The sequence below is a fragment of the Abramis brama genome (genome assembly GCF_963993115.1).
Source record: "Abramis brama genome assembly, chromosome: 1".
Lineage (NCBI taxonomy): Eukaryota > Metazoa > Chordata > Actinopteri > Cypriniformes > Leuciscidae > Abramis > Abramis brama.
This window is the reverse complement of record NC_139963.1, coordinates 79,395,722-79,410,591: the sequence shown is the minus strand read 5'-3', so window position 1 is coordinate 79,410,591 and position 14,870 is coordinate 79,395,722. Positions and strand designations below refer to the sequence as shown.

The following is a 14,870-nucleotide window of genomic DNA, read 5'->3' as shown; positions in this document are numbered from 1 at the left end:
AAAAATTTCCCACGGTCACATGACCTGTTCAGAAGTGGGGTGGGGTGGGGATGTTTGTAGGGAAGGGTACCGTGGGAAAATTCCCACAGTCACGTGACCTGTCCAGAAAGTGGGAGGGGGTGGGGATGTTTGTAGGGAAGGGGACCATGGGACAATTCCCACGGTCCGGAGCTGAACATTGATTTTTCAATGTTTTAACATTTATGTTTTAACATAAAATGTTGTTTTAGATGTTTTAATACTAATACATTTTGATAGCTTTAAGATAATGCAATTTAAACTTTTTCATTAATGTTTTAACATCTTTAAATGTTGTTTTAGATGTTTTAATACTAACACATTTTGATATCTTTAAGAAAATATAATTTAAACTTTAAACAATGTTTTATACACCTTTAAACACAATGTAATTGTGAAAGTACAGCTTTTTCTTTAAATGTATGTTAGAAAATAGAACTATTTGCTTTTTCGGATTTTGTCATTTTTGGAGTTAAAAGCTCTAAGCCTTTGGAGATGGATAATAAGAGTTTTGGTTCTCTTTCAACAACGGACTTGCAAAACGTAAGGTTATTTTTAGATACTATGATTTTAACATGTTGTGTTTTTAATATTATGATGTGTTTCAGACACTTTTTTAAAGATATTTTATGTAAAATGTAAAATTTTACAAATAATGCGTAAAAGTTAAATGCTTACGGGTCAACATTTTTTAAAAATGATCTTTTTGTAATGAAAAAACTCTTAACTTGTCTTACTTTTCTGTAAATGACTGAACATTGATTTTTCAATGTTTTAACATTTTTAAAATGTTGTTTTAGATGTTTTGATACTGACACATTTTGATAGCTTTAAGATAATGCAATTTAAACTTTTTCATTAATGTTTTAACATTTTACAAATGTGTGAGAACACTAAACACATGTGTATTTTAACTTTTATACAATGTTTTATATTATTTAATATAATTTATAATATCTCCCTGGTTCTGTTCACGCCCATAAGGGAGGAGCAAGCGTGGGAAAATTCCCACGGTCACATGACCTGTCCGGAGGTGGGAGGGAGGGGGGGTAGAAAGGGGCGGGGCAAGCGTGGGAATATTCCCACGGTCAAAAAGGGGCGGGGCTTAAGGGCAATAAATCACTCAAAGTGACATATAGTGCCCTATATTCTCTCTCTCACGTCGGCGCCTCCATATCATGCATTGCGCGCTCCACACTCCGCTCAAACACTTGGATATGCACCTAATAATAGCACACATTTATCTAGATTAACGCTACAGCGAGCGGCCATGCCAGATGATAACATTTTCATGTTTAACAAATCAAATCATGCATTTTTTTCCTACTGTAAGCGCTGCTCCAGTTTGAAAAAGGCTGCTGAGGCGAGACGCTAGCTGTGTCCCAATGTGAAGGCCGTATTCGAAGGCCGGTTGCATCATCGCGGCGTGACGAAGGCTACCCTGATTCAAAAGCGACACCAAATGCACCCTTTGGGTGCTTCTCATTTCTTATTTGTGCATCCTCGTTTCCTTTCCTTGCTTCCTTTCCTCGCGTCTCAGCTCCTCCCCTTGTAGGATACGAGGGAAGGCTGCAAGGATAAGGAGGACGGAGGAATCGAAGGAAAGCTTATTTATACATTGGAATACTTGATCACTCGAGCGTCACTCCACAAATTGCAAATTGACATTTAAATGTAAGTATTATGTTTTAATTTACTCAAATAGCTAGCGAAACCAGAGTTAAAAGCCACAAGTTTTTCTTTCTTATAAACTTCATCTTAACTCCTTCGTCGCCATTGCGTGGCTTCATTTCTCAGGTGGTTTGAGGCAGAACTTGTGCTAATATTAGTTTAATAATTGTTTCAGGGAGCAAGGATCAGACAGCTCAATTTATTAAATTGTGGTCTGAAAATGAGCATTTCTTTACGGGGGAGAAAAACTACAAAGGTTTTAACCACATTTGAGTATCCAGAAATATGACTTCTGAAGTATTTTGTAAGCATATCCTAATGTGTCATATTTTACAGTGTTAACAATGCACTAATGTTAATATTGCACCCCTGTGTTCATATTTTTCATAATTACCCTTTTCTGCTTTTTTAGAGCAATTCTGGAGAAAATGGGTCTGCTGGAGAACGTAACTCCCATACAGGCAAAAACATAATGGGACAACTTCAAAAAAAAAAAAAAAAATTACAAAGTAAGAAAGTTAATACACACATCTTTGCTGAATCATACTGCTGAAACTTGGCCCTGGTCTGTCCTCATGGATGAGGTGTTGGGACAGAGGCATTGCACCAATCCCTGAGGACACACCAGGGCTCAGTTCAGCACCAGCAGCACCAACACAGTTCTTACTTATCCAGATTTGTTAGCGGTTGTTTATGATCATCATTCATTTACTTTCATACTTAACGTTGAGCATTATTCATATTATAAGCTCTAAAATGCTTATAATATGCAAGCATTTGTCCCCTTTGTAAAAACTTTATAAAACTGTAAAGTCAACTTGGCCCTGGGTGTGATTGACAGTTTTAAGTTGTCACCTATAAAAGGTGTAGAGTAAGAGTTGAAGTGTGTCATACAAGGTTTTAAACATTAAAACATCCGCAATTGCTGGTATACTGGAAATCTCTGAACACATCTAGTGTGTGTAATCAGAAATGTCCTGTATCTGATCATCTCTGTGGATCTGAAGTGTATGGACGTGTAGGGGGTTTTCACACACCTTAAGTTTCACTGAAATTTCCAGTATTTGTGAACCGCTATCTGTGCATTTGTAAATCGCTGCACGCATCTGTGGATTATGAAACACTTCTAGCGTCAACATGCAGAAAAAGCCACAGATAAGTGGACTCCACCCACCGTTTACTCAAGCCAATCAGATAACAGCTACATTGCTCCAGAATAAGCAGAGAAAACTAAGGGGGAAAATATAATAAACAATAGCAAGGATCCTCTGGAACAGCGGGAAGAACATAACACCACTAAAATAGACAGATTAGACTGACACGACTGACAGAACGGTCAGAGGATAACCTTGACAGAGAGAAGCGAAGAGAGAATGATCAGTCCCAGCAGACACAGATCACACTTATCAGACATCTTCTGTTTCTGTCAGTCTTCCTCTTCATTACATATAGTTACAGCTCCCCCTTTAAACATCATCAGCTTCTCCTGTGGTTATTAACTTCCTCTGTCCTGATCAACTGAGAGATTAAATCCTGCTAGAGTTGCTGTATAGAGACACGATGCCACAGTGAAGTGTTGCTTTACATGCGTATTGTGAACCGCACTATCTCAACACACATCTGCTCTGAACACAGTTTATAAGATATTATTTTGCACACGAGAGCATTACTGTTAGTCTCCCTTCCTTATTTTAGCAGTTTCCTGAATTATAAAACAGATTTTAAAAGTATTGTAAAGTAATTATTAGCATCAGCTTGGTAAAATAAACCTGCATTTGCACATGAGCGTCTGTAAAGCAGATATTCAGTCTTCAGGGAGTTTCTACACATGGATTATAACGTTCCCTTTTGTGGTCACTCCGTGTTACGTCGGATGACGACGAATGGGGTTTCGCTTAGAAAGCCTCTCACCTTCGAGTATACAAAACGAGCCAATGGCAGGAAAATGGCATGGGTCTGCGGAATCTGCATACCGTTACTCCGCCCCACCTCGTGGGTATATAAGGAAGTACGCTGGCAACATGCAGATATGTTTTTCGCTTCGGAGCCAAGAGTTCTCTTCACTCCTGCAAGCCATTCTGAATCATCTTCACTCTACGAGACGAACGGCTCTTCAGTGTGTTTGTGTGACGGCGTGTTCCAGCGAGATCGCATTGCCTGCTGCTGATCTGTGCAGTGATCTGCCGACAGTGTGTCTGTTTCAGCACTCTGCTGAGCTTTTTCCTCTCTCTAAAAGAGCCGCACGCAGCACGTCTTTTTTAAGACGGCTCACCCGTGTATTTACTGGATGTGGGCGCGTGATTCATCTGCCTAACGGTCGCGAGCGCTGTTTAGCGTGTTGGGCTTAATCACGCTCGGCAGCGCTCGTGGATGAGTCATGTTTTCATTGCGCGAACATGATCATCGTGATGTTTATAGATCGAGACTCAATGATCTCTGTGTGAGAGTCCCCTCTGCCACACCCCAATCTATCTCTTCCTCGAGAGGGGATACTTTGGCTGGTGGCCAGGGTGATCTGAGGGTTATGTTGTGGCATAATTACGACGAGCTTTCCTCGGGCCACGCCCCCTCCACATCGCAAACCGTGGGGCTTCGGTGTGTGCCTGGTTCAGATCCAGATCCAGACCCTCCCCCCGAGCACTGCAGGCTTACGATTGGTTCCTGGGCGCGCGTTGTTCTACAGCACTCGCTCCCAGTACCTTTCTCCCGGACGTGCATCAGGACGCCTCCGGCTCGCGAGGGTCCCCGTGACTTATCGCGGCCCGCGGGTACATCTCTGGTTCGCGTGACCCCGCTGGTACAGTTCTGGGAGCCTGGCTAGAGCTTCCCAGGCTGTCCTGCTAGGTGGCGAAAACCATCAGGCCCGGCTACGCGATTCAGTTCGCACGGTCTCCTCACCGCTTCAGGGGAGTCTGCTTCACTACGGTCGGTGGCAATGCCCCTGTCATGAGAGCGGAGGTCGCCACCCTACTGGCGAAGGGTGCGATCGAGACTGTCCCTCCAGCCAAAATGAAGTCCGGCTTCTACAGCCCCTACTTCATTGTACCGAAAATATCCGGTGGGTTACGGCCAATCCTCGATCTGCGCGTCTTGAACCGCTCCCTTCACAGTCTGCCGTTCAAGATGCTCATGGCCAAACGTATCCTCCAGTGTGTGCGGCCGCAGGATTGGTTTGCAGCGATCGACCTGAAGGACACCTACTTCCATGTCTCCATTTTACCTCAACACAGACCGTTTCTTCGGTTTGCTTTCGAGGGGCGGGCATACCAGTATGCGGTTCGTCCCATTCCCTTCCGGGAACACGGGGTTCGCATCCTGAACTATCTCGACGGCTGGCTAATCCTAGCTCACTCTCGAGACCAGGTTTGCGAACACAGGGACCTAGTGCTCCGGCACCCAGCTCGTCTGGGCCTTCGGGTCAACTGGGAGAAGAGCAAACTCTGCCCCGTGCAGAGGATCTCTTTTCTCGGTATGGAGATCGACAAGCTGCTTATGAGCGAGCACACGTAGTCACTGCTGACTTGTCTTCGCCAGTTCGAGGACAAGAGTGCGGTTCCACTGAAACTATTTCAGAGGCTCCTGGGGCAAGTATGCGTTTCCCCCCAGTGAGCCTTCTTGCGCAGACCTTGCGCAAGATCAGGGAGGACGAGGAGCAGGTCATTTTGGTTGCCCCGTATTGGACCACCGGACCTGGTTCCCGGAACTAGTACTCCTCGTGACAGCACCTCCCTGGCCAATTCCCCTGAGGTAGGATCTGCTTTCTCAGGGACGCGGCACAATATGGCACCCTCGTCCCGATCTTTGGAACCTCCACGTGTGGCTCCTGGACGGGACGAGGCAGGTTTGAGTACCTTACCACCAGCGGTGGTGGCTACCATCACTTCCGCTAGAGCATCATCCACGAGACATGCCTATGCGTTGAAGTGGAACCTCTTCGTCAACTGGTGTTCTTCTAAACATCAAGAACCCACGAAATGCCCGATCAGTGTCGTGCTTTCCTTCCTGCAAGAAGGGCTGGAGCGAAGGCTGTCTCCCTCCACCCTGAAAGTGTATGTTGCCGCCATTGCCGCACATCACGACGCAGTTGATGGTAAGTCTCTGGGAAAGCACGACCTGATCATCAGGTTCCTGAGGCGAGTGAGGAGACTGAATCCTCCTCGTCCTCCCCTCGTACCCTCTTGGGACCTCTCAGTGGTTTTAACTGCCCTGCAGAGTGCTCCCTTTGAGCCTCTGCAATCAGTGGAGCTTAAGTTCCTGTCAATGAAGACAGCGCTCCTGCAGGTATTTTCGGTTGACAAAGCGTGCCTGAAATTCGAGCCGGATAACTCTCATGTGATCCTGAGACCCCGGCCTGGATATGTGCCCAAGGTTCCCACCACACCCTTTCGAGACCAGGTGGTGAACCTGCAAGCGCTGCCCTAGGAGGAGGCAGACCCAGCCTTGGCACTGCTCTGTCCAGTACGCGCCCTCCGTGCTTACGTAGACAGAACACAGTGTTTCAGTATCTCAGACCAGCTCTTTGTCTGTTATGGTGGGAAGCTGAAGGGAAAGGCTCTCTCCAAGCAAAGGTTGTCTCACTGGATAGTGGCCGCCATTGCTTTGGCATACCAGCAGCAAGGTCGACCGTGCCCCCTTGGTGTGACATTTGTAGAGCTGCAGGCTGGGCGACACCAAACACATTCGCGAGATTCTATAATCTCCGAGTGGAGCCAGTTTCTTCTCATGTACTCGCTTCAACTAGCCGGTACTAGATTCTGCTCAGGTGTCTTTGCTTGCTCGCCATTCCTCTCCATGGATGGGATACGTGCGATATTCTCCTCAGGTAAGCCTAATAAGCCCTGAGTCTCCTCCAGCACTGTTAACGTCAACACCAGAGTTATGCCACTGCCAGCTTTCGCGCTTGGCTAGGTCCCTCCATGTGCATGGTTCCCCCTCTGGGCGACCCCCACATGTGTATTCCACTGTAAGCCTCTCTGAGCATGTGTCTTTCCCTCGGCAAGCCACCTTGCCACCCCTGGGGTTGAAATATTCCACCTGCGGCTGGACACTCCAGTGATACTCCATATGCAGCCCCTCAGGGTCATATTTGTATTCCAAGTCCCCCCCCCCCCCTTTTCGGGTTGGGCATGATTGCATATTTCCACTGAGATATGCTTCCCAGCATACCTTGGTATTCCTGTGTTAAGTAGGAGTCCTTCGTCCGTGCCAGTCTCACAACAGGAAGCTCAGACTTACGCAGGGCACTGGAAGACAGCCGAGGTGGCGTGATTAGACTGGGGACCCCATTAGTCGTCATCCAACATAACTCAATTTGACCAATAAACTCATAATTTGAAAAGACTCCAACGGACACAGACAGAGTGAAAGATTGGATTTGTTCTCTCGATCAGGTAGGGTACAAGTGATTTCAAAACTTTTTAGCCGGTTCTAATTTGATTTTTGGATGCTGTGAGTGTGAACATTTTTAGCTAATAAGACTCCCACTCCAGTCTAGAATAATGTATTTGCAGTTAAAAAGACAAAGTTGAAAATTCTGGCTAATATCGTTAATTTAATAGTTTCTTTATTTTTATTTTATTTATTGATCTGTCAGGGTTATCTAATCTAACTATTTGTGGCTTGTGTTTTGAATATATGTTCCCCTGCACTTTAGGCATTTTGCACACATTTGCTCATCTTGTGACTTGATTCTGATTTATTTCGTTTTGTATTTTTATTTATTAGAAAGGTATATTCTGTTCTAATTTAATTGAGTAAATTAATTGTTTATTTTTTCGGTTTATCGATGTTGTGGTGTATAGAGCCTGCTCGCACAGGTAATTTAGCCGATTTAATTTGATTTGTATGTGAAATGCAAATCCTGTCTGTGGCCTTTCTGGAGTTATTTATGTTATTTCTTAGTTTTATTGATCCAAAATGTTTTTATACATTTTCTTCTATATCTTTGTGTGATTTTCTGTACATCGCGGCTTTGAAATGTTAAAGCCCCGCCCCCAGCCCCACCCCCATACACATGATTTGACTATTAGTCAACTATAAGCAAGACATGACGATTCTGATTCGACTATGAAAATCCATAGTCGGGGACACCCCTAAACCCTCTATAAATGGGTGTAGCAATGAGCAACAACTATGTAAGACAAGGTAATTTATTGGAAACTACCGTCTTAATTTCAAGATAGTAATAAATAAACATGGACTGTTACCAACATAACCCTAGGATAACTACACACCTAACTTGAATTGATGGGTAATATTGGAGGTGTTTCTAAAAATTGGCTGCCTACATTCTGAGGAAGTACACAATTAAATCTGAGTTATTACCAACCTAAACAGGTAACAAGTACACAGTACTTTGTTGAGTTGATATTTAACAGTGGTGTTTTTTTCCCTGGTAGATTCTCTGTAATTGCATACTAATCACTAAAATATTACACACTAAAATACTATAATTTACCATATGCTTACCAGGTAAATACTTAGTAATTAGTTTGTAGTCTCTCTGCATTTACATACTTGTTACCTGTGGTAATTACCAATAACCAACTATAACTTACCATATATTTATACGGTAAATACCTAGTAATTAGTTTGTAGTTTCTCTGCATTTACATACTTGTTACCTGTGGTAATTACCAATAACCAACTATAACTTACCATATATTTACCAGGTAAATACCTAGTAATTAGGGGACTGTAAAAGGAAGGGTTACCACAGCACCTCCCTGGCCAATTCCCCTGAGGAAGGATCTGCTTTCTCAGGGACGGCGCTCCATATGGCACCCTCGTCCCGATCTTTGGAACCTCCACGTGTGGCTCCTGGACGGGACGAGGCAGGTTTGAGTACCCTACCACCAGCGGTGGTGGCTACCATCACTTCCGCTCGAGCATCATCCACGAACCTCTGGAACCTTTTCGTCAACTGGTGTTCTTCTAAACATCAAGAACCCACGAAATGCCTGATCAGTGTCGTGCTTTCCTTCCTGCAAGAAGGGTTGGAGCGAAGGCTGTCTCCCTCCACCCTGAATGTGTATGTTGCCGCCATTGCCGCACATCACGACGCAGTTGATGGTAAGTCTCTGGGAAAGCACGACCTGATCATCAGGTTCCTGAGGCGAGTGAGGAGACTGAATCCTCCTCGTCCTCCCCTAGTACCATCTTGGGACCTCTCAGTGGTTTTAACTGCCCTGCAGAGTGCTCCCTTTGAGCCTCTGCAATCAGTGGAGCTTAAGTTCCTGTCAATGAAGACAGCGCTCCTGCAGGTATTTTCGGTTGACAAAGCGTGCCTGAAATTCGAGCCGGATAACTCTCATGTGATCCTGAGACCCCGGCCTGGATATGTGCCCAAGGTTCCCACCACACCCTTTCGAGACCAGGTGGTGAACCTGCAAGCGCTGCCCTTGGAGGAGGCAGACCCAGCCTTGGCACTGCTCTGTCCAGTACGCGCCCTCCGTGCTTTCGTAGACAGAACGCAGTGTTTCAGTATCTCAGACCAGCTCTTTGTCTGTTATGGTGGGAAGCTGAAGGGAAAGGCTCTCTCCAAGCAAAGGTTTTCTCACTGGATAGTGGCCGCCATTGCTTTGGCATACCAGCAGCAAGGTCGACCGTGCCCCCTTGGTGTGACATTTGTAGAGCTGCAGGCTGGGCGACACCTAACACATTCGCGAGATTCTATAATCTCCGAGTGGAGCCAGTTTCTTCTCATGTACTCGCTTCAACTAGCCGGTACTAGTTTCTGCTCAGGTGTCTTCACTTGCTCGCCATTCCTCTCCATGGATGGGATACATGCGATATTCTCCTCAGGTGAGCCTAATAAGCCCTGAGTCTCCTCCAGCACTGTCGATGTCAACGCCAGAGTTATGCCACCGGCAGCATTCGCACTTGGCTAGGTGCCTCCGTGTGCATGATTCCCCCCCTGGGCGACCCCCACATGTGTATTTCCACTGTAAGCCTCCTTGAGCATGTGTCTTTCCCTCGGCAAGCCACCTTGCCACCCCTGGGGTTGAAATATTCCACCTGCGGCTGGACACTCCAGTGATACTCTATATGCAGCCCCTCAGGGTCATATTTGTATTCCAAGTCCCCCCCCCCCCTTTTCGGGTTGGGCATGATTGCATATTTCCTCTGAGATATGCTTCCCAGTGTACCTTGGTATTCCTGTGTTAAGTAGGAGTCCTTCGTCCGTGCCAGTCTCACGACAGGGAGCCCAGACTTACGCAGGGCACTGGAAGACAGCCGAGGTGGCGTGATTAGACTGGGGACCCCATTCGTCGTCATCTGACATAACTCGGAGTGACTATGAAAGGGAACGTCTCGGTTACGTATGCAACCGGTTACGTCTGCCTGCCACTTCCACTGTACCGCTGGAACGCCGGAGTTCAGTCTCGGCTCCTCAGCGAAGAAACATATCTGCATGTTGCCAGCGTACTTCCTTATATACCCACGGGGTGGGGATGAGTTACGCTATGCAAATTCCGCAGACCCATGGCATTTCATTGCCATTGGCTCGTTTTGTATACTCGAAGGTGAGAGGCTCTCTAAGCGAAACCCCATTCGTCGTCATCCGACGTAGGGTTACATACGTAACCGAGACGTTCTGCTTTACTCTCTCCAGCCTTGAGAAATATATCAGATCCAGACTCCTTCATCAACACTACAAATGCTCTGGAAGATCTGGGATGTATTTCTCAAGCACCACTGATTTAACTTCCGCCTCCCTGAACTTCTGGACCACTTTGCTAAAACACTTGAACGAGTCGTTTTCGACCAACTATCTACATTTCTCACACAGAACATCCTCCTGGACAACAACCAGTCTGGCTTCAGAAGCGCCACTAAACTGAGACGGCCCTGCTCTCGGTTACTGAAGCTCTGAGACTGGCAAGAGGAGCCTCCGAATCCTCAGTTCTCCTCTTGCTGGATCTGTCTGCTGCTTACAGTTAACCACCAAGAAGAGCATTTCAGGAACAGTGCTTCAAGTCTGACCTCTCAGTGGGTCCTTCAGGGTGTCGTGAGGTGTTTAAGACCCAATATCTAGCTCTCGGTTATTGAAGCGGCTTCTCAACTACAACTCGCTTCAGTGGACTTACAGATACATTACCAGCTCATGAAGGGGAATTAACATATTCCTAACAAACATCTCAGGAAAGGAGACTTATTAAACCACTGCAGAGGTTTATTAAGATAATTACAGCAATCATTCAAAATGAAAAAAGATGCTAAAACCAGGAATGAACAGAAAAGATCCAAGAATCCTCAAATCAGCTCCATCACACAGACCAGAGAGAGATTATACAGTCTGAGTCTGTCCATTACTGTATTAATATTATATTTAAAGCAGTTTACATATGAAGCGCAAGAGAATGACTTTCAACACTGTAGGCAAATATATCCATAAAATACATATAAATGAAAATAAATCTGGCCTTTTACTGTATATGTAAAAAAAAAAAAAAATTATCTAAACTTGATTATGTCACTATAAGCGCTCAGAGTTTTTTCTCTGTTTTCTGAGAAAATAAATAATAAAAATAAAACAATGAACAATCCTCTGTAAGTTTTTGCTATTGTAAATATTGCTGCAGATTGGCTCTAAACTCATCAGTATTTTATTCTAATATTGTCGGCATCTCTATTTCCTCTGGGTGCTTCGAGTCCTTCCTCCCTGCAAAATAAAAGCATTGACTGACCTCTCGTATGTGTTTTTATCATGATTGCAGATTGTTCCAGATCAGATGAGTGTGAATCATCAGATTGTGTGCGGCTCAAAACTCACCAGCTCTTCTTGCACAGATGATCTGAAGAAGAATCACAGTAGGAGCAGCAAACACTGCGATCCCAACAATACTCACAATCACTGCAGGAAACATGAGAGGAAGAAGAGAAACTGTACATGACTGAAGTCAAGGGTATTCAACTATCAACAGTTATTGATGAAGCATTTACAGACTGACTGATAGTTTAATGTTATAAAGCTGTCAGTATAAATGAACGTGTCGTACCTCTGTATAATGATCCAGCAGTCACACTGACTCCAGTTTCTGATGCTGTATCAGCTGGATCTGTGGATCACGTCTGTTAGTTCAGTTCAACACATAATGCCACATATACACAACATCATCACCACATAATACTTGAGCTTCACATCACAGAAATGATGAATATGTGCACGAGTCTGTCATCTATTATCTTCTTACTTCACTCTCAAGCTGTCAGGAGGAGAATGACTATCGCCATTCACCAAAAATACATCTAGTAGTAAATAGTTATGTGTTCTCAGTCGTTACATCATCTATGATGTGATCATGAACCTTGTGTAGATGTATATCTAGATGTACATAGATATTCCTCAGTAGGAGCTGCTGCTGTAGTTCGGCTTGATGTCTTCTCAGAGTTTGAGCTTCTGACTGGAATCAGTGTTGGTGAAGCGACTGGAGCTGCAGAAGATGAATGTTCAGACGCATCACCTGTAGGACATTAACATCATGGGCCCTATCTCGCACCCAGCGCAATTGACTTTGTACACTGACGCATGTATCATTCCTATTTTGCACCCGCGCAAAGCGCGCTTTTCCCTCCACAGAAGCACGTCGCTAAACTAGGGAATGAACTTGCGCTCCCTGGGCGGTTCAGCGCAAAAAAGGAGGCGTGTTCCGGCGCAAACGTTCCTTCATGCTATTTTGCAGGTTTAGAAAACAATTGCGCCACTAACCAGGAAAAAATAGTTTAAAGTCAGTGGCGCGTTGCGCATGTTATTCATATGCTATTTTAAGGGCGCATGCTTGGCCATAATCAATGTAGCGTGTGCACAACGCGCATACACTTTGATTCTCTCATCTACACAGAAGCAGCAGTTTTCATTTTTGCAAATCATACATTATTACGATAGATAGATAGATAGATAGATAGATAGATAGACAATTTATTATAAAAGCATACATCTAGCTTACACATTTACCCAAATTATCATACACCTTTTTAACCGAAGTTAATTTGGGTGGGTTTCTCCATCCCCAACGTCCCTGACGAGAGCGTTGCTCTCCTTGGCTGTGAACCGCTCCTGGCGCGCGTCTGGCAAATCCGCCGTTATAATAGGAATCCGCTTTAGAGCAAAGCGCGTCTGCTCTTAAAGGGAATGTGAGATGACGCTCTGATTGGTTTATTTCACGTTACGCCCAAACCACACCTATGAATAATGAAGCTACTTCAGACCAACCCATTTTAGATTTGCGCCTGGCGCAAGAGTCATTTATCCCGCTGGGAAACTAGCAACAGCGCCAAGACCCGCCCACAAAGTTACTTGTGCTTTGCGCTTTGACACTTGCGTTTCAGATCGTTAAAATAGGGCCCCATATGTTCATATCGATCATGACATGCAGTTTGTGTTCATCATCACAGTTTACAGTGGCAGTAGTTGAGAAGAGACTGTACTGTATTACTGTATTACTGTGTTGCTGTATAATTTATTCCTGGTTTATATGAGAGTGAAACACAGTTGAGCTTCTGCAAATAAACCTTCAGCTTGAATGAAGGACATAAGCCTTATAATTCCTAAAGCCGACCTCCTACATGGGTCATACTAGGCTTTAATACACTCGTCTGATTTATGCAATATATCATGTATGACCCATGTAGGAGGCCAATATTGGGAATTATAAGGATTGTTATGCAGTTTATGACTTTGACCACTAATATTTTACAACTCCAAAACGTATGAAGCCATCAGAAAGAGTAGAGCCAATCTGTGGAAGTTTTCACAAATCTGTCAGAAAAGAGTGTTTTCTCACCTGAATACTTGACAGTGTATCTGACTGAGGTCTTGAGTTGATCTCTGCGAGTAAGCTGACATCTCCACTCTCTGTTGTCATCTTCATTCAGGAGTGTTGTAGTCAGAGTGAGGATACAGCGATCTGGAGCTGATGATGATGATAATATCTGATATCTGGAGTCTGTCTTCAGATCAACACCAGTCTGATTCACCCACAACAGCTTATGTTCCCCATAACTGACCCATTCATCACAGGAGAATCCAACATATGAATCCAACTGACAGGAGAGAGTCACAGAGCGGCCTGGACTGATCTCAGTCTGTGAGGATGAAGATGAAGATGATGATGATGAAGATGATGGAGACACTGAAACTGAACACAAGACACAAATCACAGACTCTTCAATCATCATCTGAGTTTAAAGGGAGAATCTGCTCTTTTTAAATTGACCACATAATCATAAACTTACCATGAAGAACATGCAGAAGAACTTCAGCATCAGGTCCTTGTTGTCTGCCATTCACATATTGTCTGCAGATGTAATATCCATAATCTTCTACTGTGACGTTCTTGATGTTCAGAGAGCAGTCAGACTCCAGACTCAGTCTCTCATGTCTCTCTGTGTCGTTATTCTTTATCCCTCCAGTAATCAGTTCAACTCCTGCTGAATCACTTAAATGTTTCTCGTAGATCCATGTAGTTGAGTTGCAGTCAGAAAGAGTTTTATTACAGGTCAGAGAGACATTTCCACCAGGACTGATGAACACATGATCCAGTTCATCATCTCCACTGGTTCCTGAAACACAGTATATCTCAGTGATCATTATGATATATATTAATAAATGAACCATAAAACACACCAGCATAAAAAGCAGAAGTTTTAAATCATAGTATTTTTCCTGACTTAAAGCAAACACCACACTCTCCAGAATAAACTATTAGTCTTTATCAGAGAGCTGTTCAAATCACTGACACACTCTTAATATGAAGATAATTCTTCATCATCAGATGTTTGAGTGACACTATGTCCAGTATCAGGAATAATACAGTATGATCTGTGTGTATCAATATACAACTCTGAGATCACAACGTGAATGTGTGCAAGAATAAACTGAGCATGTTCAAATGAACTCTTTCCACACTAATTCCACTAAATGTCTTTAGAGAAAATACAGATTTCTTTACCTGTGAGAAGTGAAGAGAGAATGATCAGTCCCAGCAGACACAGATCACACTTATCAGCCATTTTCTGTTTCTGTCAGTCTTGCTCTTCATTATATATAGTTACAGCTCCTCCTTTAAACATCATCAGCTCCTCCTGTGGTTATTAACTTCCTCTCATCTGACCAACCAACCATCACTGGTGAAATAAACATAAAGCCTAATGTTGCAGTGCATGATGGGAACCACCAA

At 44.2% G+C, this 14,870-nt stretch overlaps 1 protein-coding gene across 3 annotated transcripts; it reads right to left on the bottom strand.

Moving 5' to 3' along the window:
• Window positions 1–10,848: 10,848 nt before the first annotated feature.
• On the bottom strand, window positions 10,849–14,771 carry LOC311084201 (uncharacterized protein). 3 transcript variants are annotated; one of them, XM_084116109.1, is made up of 7 exons: window positions 14,643–14,771; window positions 13,927–14,253; window positions 13,740–13,829; window positions 13,476–13,598; window positions 11,691–11,750; window positions 11,465–11,545; window positions 10,849–11,353 (listed from the first exon to the last, which is right to left on the bottom strand). In XM_084116109.1, the coding sequence occupies exons 1-7, from the start codon at window positions 14,701–14,703 to the stop codon at window positions 11,298–11,300; spliced, it is 798 nt and encodes a 265-aa protein (XP_083972235.1). In that variant the 5' UTR covers window positions 14,704–14,771; the 3' UTR covers window positions 10,849–11,297. The 3 variants fall into 3 exon arrangements, with proteins under 3 accessions (XP_083972235.1, XP_083972237.1, XP_083972236.1); XM_084116111.1 differs by having other exon boundaries at window positions 10,981–11,353; window positions 11,465–11,486; XM_084116110.1 differs by lacking the exons at window positions 10,849–11,353; window positions 11,465–11,545; window positions 11,691–11,750 and adding an exon at window positions 11,776–12,155.
• Window positions 14,772–14,870: the final 99 nt, after the last annotated feature.

Coding starts and splice junctions, on each gene's coding strand:
- LOC311084201 (XM_084116109.1), bottom strand. CDS start 14,703: ATGGCTGATAAGTGTGATCTGTGTCTGCTGGGACTGATCATTCTCTCT. Junction 11,751..13,475: donor ATACACTGTCAAGTATTCAG/GTGAGAAAACAC, acceptor CGTGATCCACAG/ATCCAGCTGATACAGCATCA. Junction 11,546..11,690: donor TGCTGGATCATTATACAGAG/GTACGACACGTT, acceptor TGTTTCCTGCAG/TGATTGTGAGTATTGTTGGG.